The sequence below is a fragment of the Schistosoma haematobium genome, chromosome 6 (genome assembly GCF_000699445.3).
Source record: "Schistosoma haematobium chromosome 6, whole genome shotgun sequence".
Lineage (NCBI taxonomy): Eukaryota > Metazoa > Platyhelminthes > Trematoda > Strigeidida > Schistosomatidae > Schistosoma > Schistosoma haematobium.
In genome coordinates this window covers 16,606,292-16,627,775 of record NC_067201.1, presented here as the reverse complement: position 1 = coordinate 16,627,775, position 21,484 = coordinate 16,606,292, and the positions used below count along the sequence as shown (strand labels likewise).

The 21,484-nt window shown below is 32.7% G+C and overlaps 1 protein-coding gene across 1 annotated transcript in view; it reads left to right on the top strand.

Moving 5' to 3' along the window:
• Positions 1-21,484, top strand: part of C2CD3 (C2 domain-containing protein 3) — a gene marked incomplete at its 3' end in the record, with an annotated part of 101,514 nt that overhangs the window by 35,829 nt on the left and 44,201 nt on the right. Inside the window, exons 18-25 of the mRNA XM_035731891.2 lie at positions 1,269-1,635; positions 3,862-4,093; positions 6,116-6,186; positions 8,432-8,767; positions 14,564-14,764; positions 17,344-17,596; positions 19,434-19,571; positions 20,283-20,624. Of these exons, the coding sequence (XP_035589648.1) occupies positions 1,269-1,635; positions 3,862-4,093; positions 6,116-6,186; positions 8,432-8,767; positions 14,564-14,764; positions 17,344-17,596; positions 19,434-19,571; positions 20,283-20,624 (1,940 nt within the window). The remainder of the gene's footprint in view (positions 1-1,268; positions 1,636-3,861; positions 4,094-6,115; positions 6,187-8,431; positions 8,768-14,563; positions 14,765-17,343; positions 17,597-19,433; positions 19,572-20,282; positions 20,625-21,484) is intronic.

Sequence of the window (21,484 nt, the reverse complement as noted above, 5' to 3'; positions counted from 1 at the left end):
TGTTTGCATGCAAGACCAAAGTCCTTGGGTTCGATTACGAGTTGCGGGGTCGTAAGTGCACACTACTGAGGAGTCCCATACTTCCATGTTTCCAGTGGTTATCAAACCTAGAGTGATTCGTGAGCTCAATTAAATTCAACAGTCTTCCCAATCATATACTGATATTCATAGCGGTTAACAGTTTTATTTCGATTAGAAAGACTTTAAAATCGTTGTGCTTTTAGGATGTTTTCATAGTCACGCATTGCCATAGGGTTAGTTAGTCATCTGCTAATTGTGAATACTCATTAATATTTGAAAACTTAGCGAAGTTTGTGACGTTTTGTTGGAAGCCCTTGAGAATTTCTTGGGATTGTCTTCAGAAGTTGGAAAGAAATATTTTTCCAATCAGCGTTCAGTAGAAAATTAACAGAGAGTTGTAGAAAAGCGACTCATAATATTTTCTGTTCTGACTGGATGATTTCTAATTCTGCGAGTAAACTTGTCTTATTTTTAGAAGCTCTTAGAGTATTAAGTTTGTCCATAACCTACTCATAACTATCCTTTTTTATGTACCCAAACTAATCTTGGGAGCCACCCCTCTTTTCATACCCTCGCCATCTCTGTCTTTCGTCCGGTGTTCAAGTGTAGGAAATTCTGAGAAACCTGTGAACGATTGAGAAAATCGGTATTAAGTGTTCAAATTCCATGCCTTTCAGTTAATATAGGCATCGGAACATCAGTCTAATGAACTGTAATAATATTTCGATTTAATTTGTAATGATTTTTATACTATCTGTTGTCGCTGTTAAAGATTGATATTGATCAGTCAGAAACTGGAGAATTCAAACCATTACAAATCAAATCGAAATACAATTCATAGCCTTTTCATAAACTGGTGATTGTTTGGATACAATAGCTAAGTGGATAACGCGTAGACCGTGTAAAGCGAAAGGTATTTGGTTTGAATTCTGATGTAAGGATGAACACTAGGATGTGTTTTAAATCCAGCTGACAAATCCTAATTAAGATTAAACGTGTGTCATAATATAAATTTCTATACATTTAGGTAATTCAATCAAACTATTTTAATCATCATAATCATACTGGCTATATTTCACTAACACTATGACCTCTTCTAATAGAACTTGAAACAATGTATCATTACAAAACTGTAGTAGTTCATAAAATCATTTGTGTTGTTGTTTATTAAAATGGTTGACAATTCATTATATTGAACAATAGATCATTCTACTCTTTACATCTTTTCCTTGTTCATATGATTATAGTACTTTATTGGACGGTATTTTTATGGAGTTAGAAATATCTGTTCCAACGTTGCCATCGTTATCATCATTCAATAAAATCGGTGGTACATGGACTACAACTAGTTTTACATTATCTACAGAATTACGTAATCAGTTTGAAATTAAATCAGCTAAACGAAAACAACAAAACGATGATGCATATGTTAATTTCTATTGTCTAAGAAATAAGAAAATAAATAGTTCTAATGATGCTTATGTTCAAGTCGATTTCAATCATCCATCATGTTCCAATGATAAAGTCAATACTCATGACAATCATATTCGTTTACGTTTATTTCGTTTAAGTAATCCTGTAAAAGATGAAGATACTACACAGTGGGAATCAGAAGTAAATTTTATATTTTCTGGGTGTATTATTTTGTTTTTACGAATAGATAATGATGGAAGATTTGGTATATAATTATGAATAAATTTAGACAACCTGTAGATTGTATTTATCACAGGCTAATCTGAGTTTTGAGTTCCTTTGGAAACTAGGGGACACTGAGTATTTATTCCGTATGTTATGGGGCTCTTCAGTAGTGCCTAATCCAGTGGTGCTGTAAAGTCGTTTTAGGATATCGCAAGTTGATTGCAATTGTGACTGTGCATTTGGATGAGGAATTAGTAGTTCTAACAGTGAAGCGTTCGCAGCGAGACCTAAGGGTCCTAGGTTAAATCACAAGTAATGTCGTAGGTTCGCATTACTGAGATGTCCCATGCTAGGAAGAAACAGATTCCCAGTACTCCCTGGTTTACAGTAGTACATAACCCGAAATCGACCTGTGACCAATGTAAATTACAAATCACACCAACCTCCACGAAACGTCTTTAACTAGAACATGGATATATTTTTCACATACTTTACTGTTTCTTATTCTTCGTACACCGGGAAATTGCTGCTTTTTGTATAATTCCAACTATAATTACTTGGAACAGTCTTATATATTAGTCGTTTGGATTTTCATATTAATGTTTAGGATGGCAATTTATCAGTCTCTTTTAGCGAATTTGCATCCTGTCACCTGTTTTCAAATAGTTTGCAAATATTTCATCACATTTTTCTGTTTTTGGATTGTTATCCTAACTGACCTAGTATTTGAAAGAACGATGATTTGAGTGTTAGAGATAGGCAGCACTATTATCTGGACTGCACAGAACTAAGTCTTTATTTATAAGCACAGATGGATAGTGGCTAGCCGTGGAATCCAGGACGCGCGTTTCGTCCTGTTTGGGACTCGTCAGCTGGATGTACCTGCACCTCAGAGTTGATGTTCACTCTAAGACTCGAACTCAGTACCGTTCGCTTCAAACGCCATCACGTTATCCACTTAGCTATTGAGTCCTGGATTCCACTGCTAGCCACTATCCATCTTTGCTTATAATGCTTGTGAATTAAGGGAATATCGAGGCATACGCACAGTATGCACATATGCCAATAAGAGACTGATCAATTTTAGTCCTAAAACATCAGTGGGAAGATTCAAGTAAAATAATATCAAGTGAATTAAGTCTTTATTTCTCAGAAGATAGTAGTCGAGACTTATGTTTTCTTGAGACGATGGATTTTTTGTTGGTTCAATATGTATTTAATCTACTTCTAACATACTCAAACGCCTTTTGTAAGAAGCTAACCAACTATCATCATGAAAGCAATTATTGCTTAATTCAAGCTGAACCATCACAGTTGTTGATATATTTCCATCCTTTTATATTGTTTAGGTAGACGATATACGATTTCATTCGAATTCGTGCATCAATTATGTTATAGAACAAAGACACCATAGAAGACTAATAAAAAAAATACACATAACGGTGAATGTCAGCCAATCAGTGTTGAGAAATATTTTGTCGCATACATATTTTGAATGATAAGTTAAACGTATAATAAATGGAAATTTTCTTCACAATAATGCATATCTATTTTGTGAATTCCCGACTGTAGTGGAATATATAATACTTAATAAGGGGATTAGGTGAGACGAGTAATCCTTAAGTCTTAACGAATTTGATTTAAGTAATGTGGATGAAATGTAATATTACAATCTACAATACTTTGATTTATATTGAAAAGACGTTTAGAGATTATTAAATTAATAAATGAAATACGCTGATCAATTCCTAGTGTCCAAAGTGACCAAACGATAACTGTCCACAAGACCGAATTGTTGGTACAAGCCCACACTGGCAACTAAACTGATATCAGAAGACAAGATAGCTGCCCAGTTGAATAGGCTTTTATTTTCTAAAAAAACAACTCGCATTTACATAAAATAATAAAGACAATAAAAACCATTAGAAATCAATTAACAAATAAACAATTGTAGATCACTCATTATCTAATGGAATCAATTACTAATTATCAGGTTTAGTTCTTGCCCATCATATCATGATTGTTATAAATACAAAATGTCATCATTTTATAGGAGTTATTTTTTGCATGACAACCTTCGACATCATTTAATGAGCCATAGTTAACCAAATAGTACTTACATTTATTTAAATAGTAATAATAAGTATATCCATGTTTATACTATTTCGAAAGCTGTTTTTTTCTCTTCAATTAATTTTTTAGTTGATTGGTGTGAATTTTGTCAATCCAGATGAAATTCGTTCAATTATCTTATCAAATGTACATTTGAATTCATCTAATCCTACAACTCCCTTATATATTCATCTGTGTTCTGGACAAAAAGTGAAAACTAATCATTCAAATGTGATTGGTCGTTTAGAATTTGAAGTAGAACCAATTTGGAATACCAATGTTACATCGAGAAATCAAATGAATATCAACATGTTGAAAAAAGGTAACAGAAGTCACTTATCATAGTTTATATCATGTACTGATATTAGTTAGGCAACCATTGAAAACAAGTAAGCATTGAATAATTATTTCTTTCTAGTACGATGTTATTAAGCAATATTTATCTGCTTGATCACCAGTCGGGAGATCGTGTTACATATATTCATGCATATCAATGTCTAATACAAGGCTTCAAATTCATACTTCGGTCATTACTACTGACCTATTTCTAGTCACATTGTCAGTATCAATTCAATAGGCTATATGAATTTGTTTGGCTGTCAAATGCACTATGCTTTTTATTTGTCTCGGACAAACATTGAGATACTTCGATTCACCTAAAAATCTTAACACGGACGAACATTTATCATTCCCCATCCTAGCCGCTACAACTAATCTAAATGAGTAGTCTTACAATCAGAAATCAGATAGTGTTGAGCAAGCCAAGTAGCTTTTGAGTATTAACAAGTTTTCTTACAATATATTTAAAAGTAGAACAATACATTATCACTTGTATTGGTTGTTTAAATCTTATCACTGATTCTTAGAACTGGAATTTGTTAGTCTCTTTTGATGTATGTGCGTCCAGCTCGGATTGTTTCGATATTGCCACTAGTCACAAGCAGTGAAATCCAGGAATGGCGTTTCGTCTAATTCGGGGTTTGTCAGCTGGATGGACGTGCCTTTCAGAGTTCATGTTCATATCAGGACCCGAATACAGTATAGTGCTTTTCAAACGCCATCGCGTTATCTACTTAGCTACTAAGACCAGATAGCCACCGACGTGTGCAGTGGGATGAATGTTACCATCAATAAAAAGAATCAAACAACTTTAACTCTGGCATGTGGTTACAAATAGCCGACGAGCCTCAAACAGAACTAAACTGGATTTCATTGCTAGCCACCTTCCATCACTGGTTATAATGGATTATCACATTCAAACAATTGTCAAGCAAATTAATTGAGTAAATTCACTTTTAACCGACGAGAAATTCAATAACATACAACTTTCATAAAGATATTTTGTGGACAATGAAAAAAAATTGGATCCTCAAAGAAAAGGATATGTAACAAAATAGTGAAATATAAAAACAGATGATAACCAACAGTCTCTTAAAACTCCCCTTTCTGACCGTTTAACTAGAGAGAAGAAATGATCGGTGTCTGCTACAATAATAATAATTAAACTGAAGTACTGCAATACGTTAATATCGAACACCAATATCTATTGTTTTCTGAAGTATCAGGTTGATTGTTGTACTACACAAGGTTGGATGTTTGATCAAGTCACTTGATAACAGAATCCACTAGTTACGAATTCATTTATGAATATCCGATGAATGTCCTAATTTTCAACGAATAACACATTGACTACAGATAGAGACTAGATTGTATTGATGGAAATCAGTTTATCTATTCCCGAACAGGTAGGTATTCAGAGAATGCAGACACTAAACTGAAGCATGTTGTATTATTGAGACTGTAAATTTAAATGACTAAAACACAACATACCTAAGGATTGCTAATTTGTATACAGTATAGTCGTGTGTTATATAAGTCGTAGCTACATGTGAACAGTTAAATGCCAGCAATGACCGAATAGTTAGACGTACATCAACAGATAATAAAGTAAACAAAATATTGTTATTTAGACAATGTAATAATACCTCAAACCATATGTTTAATAGGTATCAATACCCTTTCTATATTTTCCCTTTTATCTCATAAATAGATTACTGTATTGGATTTACATCAATACATTTGATATTTATAATTTCAGTCGTTATTTACTTAAGGGTTATTATAAATTATAAAATAACCATGTAAAGTCATTTTTAGGGGGAATTTTTACTATCACTAAGTATTCTGGTTTGTAATAAGCTTGAAACTGTGTTTGGTTTAAGTTCTTGGTAAAAATTTTAATATTTGATTTATATAATATTTTTTTCTGTTGTTATTTTTATTTCAAATCTTCAATTTTTAAATACATCATAATATGTGTTAAATTTTGTTTGTTTTAATTTAGATAATGAATATTTGGGGTCAATTCAAAAGTCTATGAAAAATGATGAATTTCATCCAGTTCAAAATTCAATGGTATGTTTTTTTTGAAAATTGAAGGATCAAATTTCTATAAGTGTTTTGTTACTTCGTTAATATTATTACTTTCTATAACAGAAACATTTATCTTTAATGCAAAATACAGCATGTTCATTGGTGAGTATCGGTTTACTATGTTTGAAAAGATTACGATTTCATCTAACTTGAGAATGGATCGAAGACTCTGTGATACATTGACAGATAAGCTAGCTATTCTGACGCGTTTCAGTCCCGCTCACTTAAAGAGAAAAGTCCAAATTCGAAACGGGGAAATATATTCCGCAAGCAGCCAGAAGCATGAGCAATAATAACAGGTACAAAACAAACGTATATATACAGCATACAATTGTCCTTGTGAAGCGTTACAAAATAACAAACTAAACGATACAACGAACCAATAGCGTTTAAGATCCTCTCAAGTGGGGATTTCGACATGAAGGTAAAAATGAGTGTTTTCGGCACGAAAACAAGAAATTCAATTTTTTAAAATAGAATTACTAAAATAAGATATTTACTGAGTGAGTTTGACGTATCTAACATCCCCAACATGGTTATGATGACGAGATAACTGATTTGTGGTTTATTAAAATGATTGAGATTATCGAACATAAGTGAATGTTCAGTTGTAATGGTAAAGAATTCAAAAGACGAACACACATTGGTCAATTTACAAAACATTTATTTTAATAAACCAATCAGTCATTTACTTAAAAAATAGTTTAATAATATAAGATTAATGGTTTCTTACTAAATAACTACTTCAGGATACAAAAGAAATTCATAAAACGACAGTCGAGAAAAGTAAGTTGTAAACGTCTTTAGGGATTCATAGCGCAATTCATGAACTGAACTTAGCCAACTATTAGACAATTTTTTCATCGGAGTATAAAACTCCTAGGCTATCATGGTTCCTAATGAGATGAAGATCGGGAGTTAAACTCATATACTTCTATACTTTTTATTTTTCCCAAAAACTACACTTCTGTTTAGTTTGATGTAATCCTCGTCTCTTTTTCTCATTATGGGAATCAGGCTAATGATGTAGTTGCTATATGACCACTATTTACGAAATGTGCTTTTCTTCAGTTAAGTATAGTTAGTTTTAAATTAATGATTTTATGTGTAAATTGAATGACTAGACGTATATATCAGATAAAAAATAGAATACATTTATGACTGATTGTTACACAGATCCGAACCCTTATTAATAAGTGTAGCTGAACTCCTAGTATCTAAATTTAATCTTTCTCCGTTTACTATGATAAATATTGTAGTATGTAAAGGTTTATTAATTATCATCAGAGTTATGTACACATTGTAGTTTGACTGCCTTTTGTTGTTAATTCTTTTTATCTTTCTCAAAATCAATATCAGCATCATTATTTGATATGGACATGGAAGGTAACAATGATGATAATCAAAACATGATAGGTACTATGAAAAATCACTAATTTTATTGTTGTGTAGGCAGACCTCTTATTAGTTATCTAAAATAATCGCTTAAATTGATAGGATAAGGGAGAGGATGTTGAAAATTTTAACATCTTAAGAAAGCAACCCGTAGGTGACATGATACTCGAACTCTGCATCAGTGTCCACCAACGATCAAACAGATTGATAGACCGAACCAGTGTTGATGTATCAAATATATGTACTAACATGTCATCTGAAGTAAGGGAGAGACTAATAATGAGACACACCACTGGAAAAAGTTAGTTGTGGGCTTATGAAAGGTCTGTTTACATTTCTTTATGCGAGTCGAAAGTACTATCATTTATTGACCTATGATTTATGTACATCATAAATCAGTTTGTCCACTTATATTCCTACTCAATCCAGTCTTCTCATTCGCATAGTAGATTTTATTTAATCAAAAAGAGGTATATGATAGCTGAATTGGATCACAAGAAACACCTCGCGTCCTCGCTATGATAAGTAGCATTCCTGAGTGGAGTCCTACGCATGATCGGGGACGTATATAGTCGCGGAGACCCACTACTGTCCTCTGGTTTTCAAAAGTTCTTCAGTTAATTGTAGTTGTTATTCGCGCAGAAAAACTTGACTTTGTATATTGAAGGTATATGTCTTTCGTTTTTTTTTTCAGTAGAATTCAGTGTAAGATAAAGCTTTTTGTTTTGTTTTTCATGCCGACTTTATCATGTTTGATTCATTAAAACATTGTACGAATGTGCTCATTGTTTTAATACTTCTGATTACATGTTCTTTTTCAACACTTTTAAAGTATCATAAACCAGATGTTACGAAAGCAATAGTTTCGTCAAATACTGTCATATTAAATACAATTCTACATATATCAGAAGGTAAAGAATTAAAACTTTCAAATAATTATCATAATAAACAATTATTAACATCAAAATATATCACGAAATTGCCGAATGATTGTATTATGATTGAACATTCTTATTTAATTGTACGCTTACCTTGGTGTCACCAAATTCACTCATCATCCGATTTGTCGACGATTAACTTAGATCAATATCATTCAAATGTTGCCTGGTTAAGTGGATCATGTCCACAATATGCATTCACCATTAGATCACAATGTTTATTAAATCAGGTAAGTATGTGGTTTCTTTTTTCACCATGTACTAACCGGTGATCAATTTCAAGAGAGTATTCCCGAAGTTACATTCAGAAACTGTGATTAGTGGAGTTCTGGTATGTTAGGTATGAGGAAGTCACCCACCAGTAGCATTAAAAGACGATTGTGCAGTATAAGAAAATTGATTGAAGTTAGATATGTAAAACATTGGATGCTGGCTCAGTGGTCTAAAAATTAAGCGTTCATAGATTAACGTAAAGGACCTGAGTTGAACACAGGGACAAAATAGCTAATTAGTACTTCTTGGTTTTTAGTGATTGACTAGTTAATATCCGTTCATGTTGTGAACCGAAGAATAAGGTGAATCGATAAATATTTCCGTTCAATTATTTAGGTATGGTCAAGAACACTATATATGATTTACTCATATTTGTTTGGTAGAATTGTAGACTAAGATAGGAAGCTATATTTTACACGGATGAGAAGAAGAATGACTTAATGCAACTCATAAATGTTTATTCGATAATTTGTTCGACGTTGTAGCGAATGAGAACACAGTTGAGGGCAACCAAATTATATTCAACACATTACAGAGTTACTTAGTGAAATAGAAAAACCATACTATAATACCTAATTTGCAAAATGTTCAATAATTGTCTTGGGCTTTATTGTTCTTGCATTTCTATACTAATTGCTTTCTATTCCCGTTCTTCCTTTCTTGATCTTCCCAATCTTCTGCTGCCAGTCATTACATTCCTGACTTGCGTTATATACTACTTATGTCAAAATAAGTAGCATGCACCATAGACGTAACTAGGTTTATGATGATTAACCCACAAAATAAAACAATACACCTACCTAAAGAGAACAATCTTAACACATTGGGTAATAAAATATTTTTACTGTCATTTTGTTCATTTCCCTTCTAAATTTCTTCGGAAACATAATAATAGACTTTGGAATGAAGGAGAGAAGAATTGACGATATTCTACAAATATAGTGAAAATACTTTGATATCTGTTTCTCACAATATTTTGAGGGGACTGTTTAGATTATTAATTTTTAAAATTCTGTCAGTACTCAAAAGTGACTGCCAAATATTATGTAATAATAGTGATAGTTATTCCAGGTATTTGTACATTAAATGACTGACAAACAGTACTTTGCTATATACTTGGACATTTCGTTTATTGAAGCAATTCGTCTAATAATAAATAAACAAGATAAAATGAAAATCATAAACACCAATGTTGTGTTCTGCAGTTCTATAACTGACTATGAAAACAAGAAGACTGAAATGAACCGGATGGTTTAACTACCGAATCGAATTATATTGTGCATAAGTCAATGGCATGTATCAGATTATTCTTCTGACCCAGACAAAGATATATAGGCTGAGATCTTGAGTGGATGCTTGGCTTTCTCCAATGGCGTTCTTACTGTTTGATGATGAATTAGTATGTGAACACTGGCACGTAATATTTCTATAATCCCCTAGCCTATTATGAAACCAACAGTAGCAAATTTCAGTAATGCGTTTGAAACTTCCACTTCTTATTAACTGATACTTAACACGTATGTAGGTAGTTACCTTATAATCGACTTTGCTGTAATCGTTTATTCAACGTGGATTAATATCTTGGTTGAAGTTAAATTACAACTTTTGATCTATAGATTTTCAATCATCAAAACTTAATAATAAATCATATTATACCTTCATTAACATTGCGAACCGATCTTAGACGATCATCGAAATCCAGAAAGCACTGAACAGTTTGTGTGGTATTTCTAATAAGTGCACACTCACGTTCTCAATGGCTAGTGATCACAAGACTTTCAGGTTTCGCGGTTGATGCTTAACCTTTAAACCACTGTCCCTGGCCACGAACTTGATCTCGAACATCTTACTCATTCACCAGAACCCTTCTCACTGCTCGATGATGCGAAAAAGTAACATCCTCAGAATTTTAGTCATCATTTCCTTCATTGGGCTTCAGGACATCGGAATGTGGTTGAGTTCCCATATTCCCTGTGTTCGCCTCTTATTTCTCACCAATGGATACAGATGAATCCTAATCTACATTGTTGAAACAATTACTGTTGTTATGCTCAGATAGTATTTCTGAATCCCCTACTAAGTAAACTTTATGGTATAAACTAGATTAACCTGAATGTTCTAACTTTTTAAACAACCATCGTCGCATGCCGGAAATATCTTGGGCAGTTATTCTTTTTCCATAGGTTAGATACACAAAATCAGTGATAACAATAACCAGAACTCCGGAAATCATTAATGGGTGAATATTATTCTTCTGATCAGTTGTTTAACGACGAAAGTGTGACACAGCAACTCGTGGTTATGATCCATCGACCGTCAAGTTACCGCGAAAATCCCTTCTATCACTTAAACAAATATATAGGACCGATATCCAAAACCAACAGGTTTTCTAAAGTACATGGTACATAATTTATTGTGAGACCAACGTTCGTGTCCCTTGAGACGTTGTTGGTTGTTTACGATGACCCTTCATCCTACATACATGTTTTATACATAATTCATTTAGTTTTCCATGAAATGGCAAAATGTTTCATCCTCATAAGCTTCTAATTGCGTAAGAAATTGTGCTTCAGTCGGGAATCTTACACCAACAAACATCTCTGAAAATCATATCAGCCTCATTATCTGGAATATACATGGAAGGTAACAGTAATGATAGTCAAAACAATGATAGGGACAGTGGAAAATCACTGGTTTTATTGTTGTGTTGGTATACATTTCATTGGTCGATTGAGATAATGGCTTTAATTGGTGGGACAAAGGTACAAATGAGTACTTTGTGTAGGGGGTGAATATGAAAAATCTATCCAGTTACTCAACCCCTTTGACGTTATTATTACTTTTAGCAAATACAGATTTTTATTTACCAGACAATGTTATTCGAACAATAATAACTCATCTATATCTTTATATTATTATACTCATTATTATGTCTGTATAAACGTGTACACTTGATCACAAGTGACAGCCTACGAACATATCTCTCTAGCTTAAATGTTAATCGCCTAAATATTGCTCGATGAATCATTCTCTTTCGCATTTATATATGTGCTCGAATGCCATTAATAGCGTTTGCCTTGCCTCGCTGCACCTTCACTCCATTTAACTATAAATTCACTTTTATATTTTCTCACTCATACACGTTAGCCTCTCTGCTCCAAATTCTCTCGATGTGCTTGTAACTTTGTTATCTGTGTTATCTGATAGTCATCGCTTCTTATTGCCATCTGAATTCTTACACCGTTGAGATTTATGCAATATAGGTTATCAAGGTGATTGATTAACGAAGCTAAACTACAAGTCATAGTGAAACTGCAATGCAGCAAATTTTCGTGTTCATCTGTTCTATTATTCAACTACCTGAAGTAAATCTTCTGTATATTGAAATAATGATCAATTATTGTATGGTATTTAATAACAATAAAATTATCATTGAATCTGCTTACTGAATTTCATTTAGTTTATCTATTTAATGTTAGGTGTAATCAACGAGTTCCATATTCTCTTATGGAGAAAACCAGTAATCCATGGAGTCTACACTTAAATTCAATACCCTGCCGAAACTATACTTACTTCAATAAAATCCCAACAAAACCATTTTCTGATAGTTGAATTCATGAGCTAAGCTAGACCACCATGTAAAAACTGGAAGTACTAGATGGCCGTTTCGTCCTCGGCAGTGCGCATCCATGATCCCTCACATGGGATTCAAGCCCAGGACCTTTAGTCTCTCATGCGAACGCGAAACCTCTACACTACTGAGCTAGCATCCAACGGCGTTAATTTCTGACTTCAATCGATCCATGATCTTGCACAACATTTCACCGATTGTCTGAAGTGAATAACTGTCTTCATCCAACACGGATTGGACCCTACTTTTCTCCATTTTTCCTTAGTGTAATTAGTTTCTTTTCTAAACTTTGATCGAACAAATAATAAGTTCAATTAATTAAGTTATAATGAATATAGACTAATAATTGTAAATAAAGATGGGAAAAAAGTCCATAAAATATGAAACGAGTAGTAATTTGTCACGTCATTCTAGGCCGTAAAATGACTTAAAGATTGCCAGGACAGATTCAAGGTTACGATGAATTGATTCTGTACACATAAAGGGAGTTTTAATTTGGAAATAGGCTCGAGTTCTTTCAACCTAAGAACTCGTCATTGACCATTTCTATACAACGTTTTGAAAATTATGTTGATGTCAATTATGTAACCTGTTTCAGTTATATGTTTTGCTGTCGATGAACATGGCCTATTATTTGTAACATTTATGGCAGCGTTTGACACTAATTGATTCAGAAGTCATCTCGACACATGTTCCATAACCCCTGATTGCATTATTATTTTTTTATTATTAGCTTTATCAAATATTATATTTTTGGTACAATATGGAATTCTCAGCACAAAGTATCTCAGCGAGTTTCCGTCTCTTATTTATTGATCGATGTTGGTCGCCAGTTAGATACCAGCATTTCAGAAGTCGACATCTGAATAATATTCACTCTTTTCAATGCATATTGACAGCCATCACAATGTCTCCAATTGTACGTTTTTATAATTTGCACTGTGAAAGGTCGTAGACTTTTCATAAGCGCGCCTGAATAGTTTATGCAATTAGTTGTCATAATGATCTGTTAAAACAAACAAGGAAACAGATAATTTGTTGAAATATCTAGATGGCAGGAACAGGTAGTCCAGATATTCAAACAGGCCGTCTTGTTTTTTTACTCTCTCCTTGCTTTAGTTATGAGTTAGTCATCATACTATTGAAGCTGAAAGTTAATTAAAAACCGAATAAAATTATGCTGATTTTCGTCTTAGAAAGAAAAAGATGTTCTACTTTTAACCGATTGTACTTTTCGTCAATCTTTTTACATCCTCATCCATAAAATAATAACGAACAATCATATTCATTGTAAGGATATTGAAGGATATTAAGCAGAGTTCTGCGAATGAAATTTTCTTTTAGACGATTTTATTTATTTATGCTGTACGATCGTTCCTAAAGTTCATTTTATGTGCTGAAATCGTAGTTTATAGTACAGTAGAATGGTGCTGAATAGTGTTATTATTGAATTAGTTTGGCATACCTGTTTAAAGTGCAACGTAGAAGTAGCTCTTTTAATGAATAAGCAGATGAATATCGAATTTATTAACTCACATTTGAATCAATAAAGAAAAGAAAACTTCGGTTTATTATTTTAATTCGTGGATACTCAATCACGTCAAACATGGAGTCATCTAAATAAATCAGTTTTTCAGCCAAGAATTAAAAGAATATTTTGACAATAGAAGCAATCATGTCTAACAAATAACATTTTTAGTAGAGTATTTTGAACAGTTCTAAGTATACTTATAGATACATTTAAAAAATCAGATTAAACCTTTGAAGAAAGTGATTCTGTATCTCACGATGAATTCTACTGAAAAATCTTTGAATGAGCAGGCGTGTTAATTTAAGAAAACTGACACGTTTTAGTAATGAAATATCTCAGAAAAAGAGATGAATGACATCTACACGTGATTAATTTTGGTTTCTGATTTCACCAGACATAAATACACTCAATCAGCAAGTCTTAATTAAGAACTGTTCGTATTAGATTCAATTGGTAGTTATCTTTTTTCAATTTCATCTTAAGTTTTTATTTCAAAATATTTATTGGGGAAATTATTCAGTAATATATTCGTGTTATATGTTATCACTATCTCATTTTTACATATCTATTTCAATTGATTTTTAATTATAGAAATCAGTTACTCGTTTGGTCAAATCATCTATTGTTTTAGAGGTGTGGTCTAAATGGATGAGTGGTTTACCGGATCATTTAATTGGACTTGTGAAGATTCCAACAGATCAACTGGTAAAACTTTATGCTCATTACGATTTGATTACATCACAAATATGGTGGCATTCAAATAATGTGATACAAAGTTTATTGAAGGCACAAGTGAGTAATTGATTTAATTGAAGCAATTTTATTTAGTTATTTGGTGATAAAAACTATTCTGAAGTCCAACTGAACTTGACAAACCCTCTTATGTATACCGGTGTATAGACCGACTGGCTTCAAGTTAAATCATCCAAGTAATACCCTTAGTAAGAGGAAATAGCTTGTGGAGTTATTCACATCGATATTGCGAGAAATACATCATAATTAGTATTAAATGATTTTGCTACGTTGCAAGCCAGTTAAAGTTTCTAAATGTAAACTTCTGAATCACGACTCAATAATCCAATTTCATCATACTGGTCTCTGTAGACATGAAGATTTTAAGTTTGAACATATGTGTGAGGTCATATTGCCTGTTATAAGCACATAGACGATTTTGAAACATGATGTTCGTACATTGAAACCAAATGAGCGATTGTGAGGTCATACCCAAGGTACTAGTTAGTGAATCTTCATTGACGGGAAGTTCATATGTTACTCGTGCTGAACTACTGCCTACCTGGATGTGCAATATTGGATGGGTGTAGTAGCAGTAGACTAGAAACAAACTACAAGCCAGAATAAGACATGGTATCAGTTCATGAAGTCATCGGTTGTTAGATTGAAACATGTAGTTATGTGCAAACTGCGAGGTTAAAGTCTTCTCAGTTATTGTAACCATAGGTTAGAGCCGCTATTTAATAAGATTTATGATCAGTTTCATGCACTCTTTGTTCCCCCTAGATCCTGAGTTTTAAAGTTATCATATACCATTTTTAACCCCATGAACTTATTTTTCTGGAATTATATTATCTATCCCTAATCATTTTTACTAACACTGATACTCTCAATAATATTTCTACTACTTTAAAATTCATCCTGATTATTTCGTGTCACTGCTCTGATGTGGCGAGACAACTTCAACTCATTTACATGTTTGGCAGTTTTACATTGGTTATGACTGACTGACTGATATGATCATTGGTCATTAACAATATGAAAGTACGATGTAATGAACAAGAACACAGGTGAAGTGTGAAAAGCATACGTTCACTACGTCATTTGCATATACTCCATCAGTTGTTTCAATCTTCATTGTTGCTCCACTTCTAATAATAATTACTCTCTGCTCCCGTTCTCTTCGATTCGATCTTCTACTGCCAGGCATTCCATTTCTGATTGGTGTCATATACTACTTATGTCGACATAAGTAGCATACACCACAACATGATCAAATGAAAAATTCTTATAAAGTATAGTCTACTGATTTACTTCGTTTATTGACGGACGCTAATATTTTATGAAAAATACAACAAGTAGCAATACGCCTATCATAATCCCTTGAGGAAATAGTACGCCTACGTGTATAGAGAAATGTTTGATTCAGTAAACCATAATCAATTAAAAATCTATTTCACAATAGATAACTAATCGAATGTGCTCATAAGTGTGACGTAATTATTTGACTAGCTAGAGCTTATTCTAAAACACACCTAACAAACGATATCGAAAAAGTAATGAAATGTGATTGCTAGATACGTTTTTAAATGAGGATGATACATAGTGATAATCGTTGTTGAAATATTTCACTGGAGAATGGTTATCATCTCATACACTAACTTACCTGATTGCCTAACTATTAAGTTACTTACGCCTGTTCCCTTTCATGGATCATAGGCTTCTAACAAGGATTCTTCAACTAACTCTCTTATAAATTTTCGGCCTAAAATCCTTCTAGGGTTACTGCTGGTCACAAGCCCGGGTAAAGGTGAAGTGTTGGTCACGATGTTAGGAACCCCATCCCGTAGAAATGAACCTTGCTAAAAGAAGGCCGACTTGAAAAAAAATCTACCTGATTCCCAACTAACTGCAAGTGTTTGTGAATTAAATCAGTTTATTGTTTCTGTAAATGAATATAATCAAACACATTACATTAGCTGATATCAGTATAAATAGAGGATTGTTTAAATTTCAATTGACATATTATCATGAAAAATTTCAGTACCAGTATAACTCATTACAATATAGAATTTGAGAAAACTGTTATTTTTCTGGCTTAGAACTCTTAACAATTTCATACACTGTTAGTTCTGTGTGAAATTGAATGTTGCATTGATATTAGTTAAAAATACATTATTGCTAAATGTTAAACTTCGATATAGTTACTAATTGATAATAAATTCAAGACTGGTTATTTCCAGTTTGATCTCATACTTTTGCCGGTATGTTTACACTGCTCAGAAGTTTCTAAATAAGAAATAACACAATGTCCATCAGAGCTTTCCTAAATTTTCACCAACTTTCAATTGGTTCCGATTTCTAGCACAGCGTTTCTGTACACCAGAACACATATATGTGTCTTCTTGTTTAATGATTGTCTGTACTTTCTCGCCTGTAAATGTTTCTATTTCGGTTTTTTGAAATGTGGATTATTTTAGTCCATGACGCTCCGATTATTTCAAGTATCCTATTCAGTGTCAGTTATAATGAAATATTATGTTTGTAAATTACATAATAATTAAAACAAAAACTACAAAACATGTAGTCTGACATCTTTTTTATCTTTACTATGCATGCACACCTATTTTTTGTACTAGCATCCGATGATTCCTGTGGAAACATGGTTGCCAATAATTGATCCATTCTCTGGTTGTGAAAACGGTCAAATTCATGTTCTACTCGCTGTTGGTACACAAGAACAAATCGATAGTTTATTAACACTACAAAATTTGAAATGTACTATTGATGTGGATAATAATACCATTATGAATGCAGCAGATCAAAGTAGAAAAAGCAGTATTATTGAATGCAAAGAGATTATGAAGGATAATTTATGTGTAGATTTAACAGGTACGATAGATTCTTTTAAGAATTTAAGAGTACCAGTGTTATCGTGTTTTCTTACAATAACTTTGAAAGTAGAATGACACATCATCACATTTAAACAATTGTCAAGCAAATTAATTGAGTAAATTCACTTTTAACCGACGAGAAATCCAATAACATACAACTTTCATAAAGATATTTTGTGGACAATGAAAAAAAATTGGATCCTCAAAGAAAAAGAAATGTAACAAAATAGTGAAATATAAAAACAGATGAAAATCAACAGTCTCTTAAAACTACCCTTTCTGACCGTTTAACTAGAGAGAAGGAATGATCGGTGTCTGCTACAGTATTATTAAACCTAAGTACCGCAATACGTTAATATCGAACACCAATATCTGTTGTTTTCTGAAGTATCAGGTTGAATGTTGTACTACACAAGGTTGGACGTTTGATCAAGTCACTTGATAACAGAATCCACTAGTTACGAATTCGTTTATGAATATCGGATCAATGGCCTAATTTTTAACGAATAACACATTGACTACAGATAGAGACTAGATTGTATTGATGGAAATCAGTTTATCTATTCCCGAATAGGTAGGTATTCAGAGAATGCAGACACTAAACTGAAGCATGTTGTATTATTGAGACTGTAAATTTAAATGACTACAACATAACATACCTAAGGATTGCTAATTTGTATACAGTATAGTCGTGTATTTTATAAAACTTAGCTGCATTTAATATTACATTTATTTGTTATTTTGATTGTGACCTCTTGTAATTCGTAGAATGTAATAACAATCTTCATAGGTTCATTGAACATTTGTTCAATTGCTTCATTTTCTATATTTTCTGATTCTTGTCTCCGTTTCAACTGTTGTCTACCATTTGGGTTTCGAATACACCTCCAAATTGTTTTATAATTAATATCTATAAACGTTTTACAAGAAACACTTTTAATTTAATTGTATCATGAAGTGATGAACCTCAGTAGACAACCCATGAATTATACTTCATAGATATATTGCATTTATTGCTGTAATAATTGTACAACATTTTCTACAAAATCCCTTGTTTTTATTTCGGGATTTTCATATATACTCAGGTTATCTAGTCAGAAGCTTTGACATAATTGTATCATAGAATGATATATTTCCTATTTGCGACTTATCGAATCATGTTACAACAGAATATTCCGTATATTTCATTCATATTAAAAGATTTATTACAACTGTACTCAAGTAAAATATATGCTGAAAATAAATGAAACAAAGTTTGGAATGGATTATTCATTAAAAAAGAGGATGAAGGATACGAAAGTGTTAAGTCCACTAGAGAGTCAAAGGCCGAACTATTGAATCACGTGGAAAATTAAGTATAGAAACAATCGATTTGTCGATAAAATAGTGGTGATATTAAATACATCATAAGCTACGTACTATTACAAGCCTTAATTCGTGAAGTATATAGTGTATTTATATAAGTACCTTGATTAATCTCACGTAATAACGAAGAGGCGGAAATGTATTAGCTCGAAAACAATCAAAAATTAGTGAATCATGGAGTATTAGTACATACGATGCAACCGATTAAGAAAGAAATATTGATGAAAAGAGCAAACAGGATTAACAGGTATCTTGGTAATTATTGCACTCAATTATCAACCACCAAACCATAGGTTCAAACCTTTACCTCATCAATTCCGGTTTGAGTAGCTGAGCATTAAGAGCCACTTCTCACATGGCTGAACGCCGATTAGAATTTTTTTTTTGATATTCGGTATTTCACCATACTTTTGTTTTATAAATACTATCAATCATTCTATTTTTCTTAATTATACATATCTACTTACTAGTTGAACATAGAATCGGTATAACCATTGAACAGTTGATTGATTTCGATCCACACATCCCACTTCAATATGATTCAAATTATAATGGAGCTGTACCATGGGGTGATTTAGATTGTTATGTTCAATATTTTTTTCCCACTGGTAAGTTAAATAGTCATATTCATTCATCTTGATGTTACTTCGGCTCCTCGTTTCTTTTTTGGAATTAAAAATTTCTTAATTATTATAGTTGATGTAAATAGTACCGATGTCAATGAGAATATTAAGTTAAAATGATTGTGATTGAATTAAAGAATTTATGGAGATCTGTTCAGTTGAAAATTAGTTACTTTCATGAACTATGTGTAAGAATCTGTTATTATATTAAATTGAAATGAATCAACGCGAACACAGATACTCAAAGTTTAACTGTTTAATCAAGAATCATATATCTGTAATGACAACTTATGTTGTTATTACGACAAAGTTTAAATAAATAATTTACAGTATAATATAATCTTACGTGACTTATAAGGATTTGTCTATCTACTCATGCTAGAAACTCAAAGTTAACTTTTGATGAATATATTAGAACCACTAAGAATCAGAGAATGTTTCACAGTTGTTTGGTATTAGCTTACAACTACTTTTCAAATGTGCACATCTACCAGCCCTCATGGAATCGATTCCATAACTTTCAGGTTTCGTTTTGAGCACGATCTTATCATTGACATTTAGTGAAACTTGAGGGTTACGTGCTAGTTTGTGGATGTATACTAATGAGATGTCTTATATTCTCTTAAATTGATATAAGGAAATTAAATCAACCAAATAAAACTGGATTAAATTTTGTTAAAATTTGCCTTTTTCTAGATACAAAAGCTAAATGTTTAGCTAGCACTCGCACCACTACTCAAATGCTTAATAAGCCGCCTATGATAACTAATAATACTATTCAAGAAAAAGCTGAGAAACATATCTCCTGTGAATTCATATCTGAAAATTCATTGAAAAACAAAGAAAACGCATCATCATCTACGATAAAATCGCCACCGTCTTCCTCATCATCATATTGGAGTCACACACATAGACTGTGTACAAATTTACAAATAACTTCAGAATCACAAAATAAGATGGATTTAATCAGGCCAAAAATTGAAACGGAATTTATTCAGTGGATTTTAGATATGTTGACTCGTGCAGATTTTGAAAGTAGTGAGTTATTATTCTTGAAATATTTGAACGGTTATTGTCTTTTTTTTCTTTAAATTCTTACAACTATATTCTTTGCGGATAAACAGAACAATATATATAGTGTTGGACGATAAAATTCTGAAGAAGCGAGGACTTTTATTTCACTGTTTGAGATTTTTTCAGGGAAAATGATAGAATTATGATGGAGCGTTTGAAAAGTGAAAAGTAATCTACAAGTTTTTTTGTTTTAGGTTGAAATTTTCGTAAAATCTTCATTCCTTAACTTGCATTAATTGACTAGACGAATAAAAGTTCCATCCGTTGAGTGTTATGGTCATGCACCAAGAATTAGTTAGCATATTTTAACAAGGTTGTTATCTACGGAATAGGGTTGTTGACTCTCATGCCCAAACCTTCTCCTTTACCCTAGATGAGACCGGTATTAACCCTAGAAGAGCTACAGGCGGATGCATGGAGGACAGCTGACAGATGCATTTCAAGGGAGAACCGATGTCAGACAAGACTACTTACTCTTGCGCTTTCTCCTTCTTCTGGTGGTTGACTGGATTATGAAGATCACCTCCACATATCGGAGGAAGCACCGAATACAGTGGACGACTTGGATGCAAACAGACGATTTGGACTTCTCATATGACCTGGCACTTCTATCCTATACATACGAACAAATGCAGCTGAAGACAGCCAGCGTAGCAGCAGCCACTGCAGTAGTAGGCCTCAACATACAAAAGGGAAAAATCCGATTCCCGAAATACAACACGGAGAACATCAACCCAATCACATTTAATGGAGAAGTTTTGGAAGAGGTCGAAACTCTCACGGACCTGGGAAGCGACATCGACTAACAAGGAGGACCTGATGCA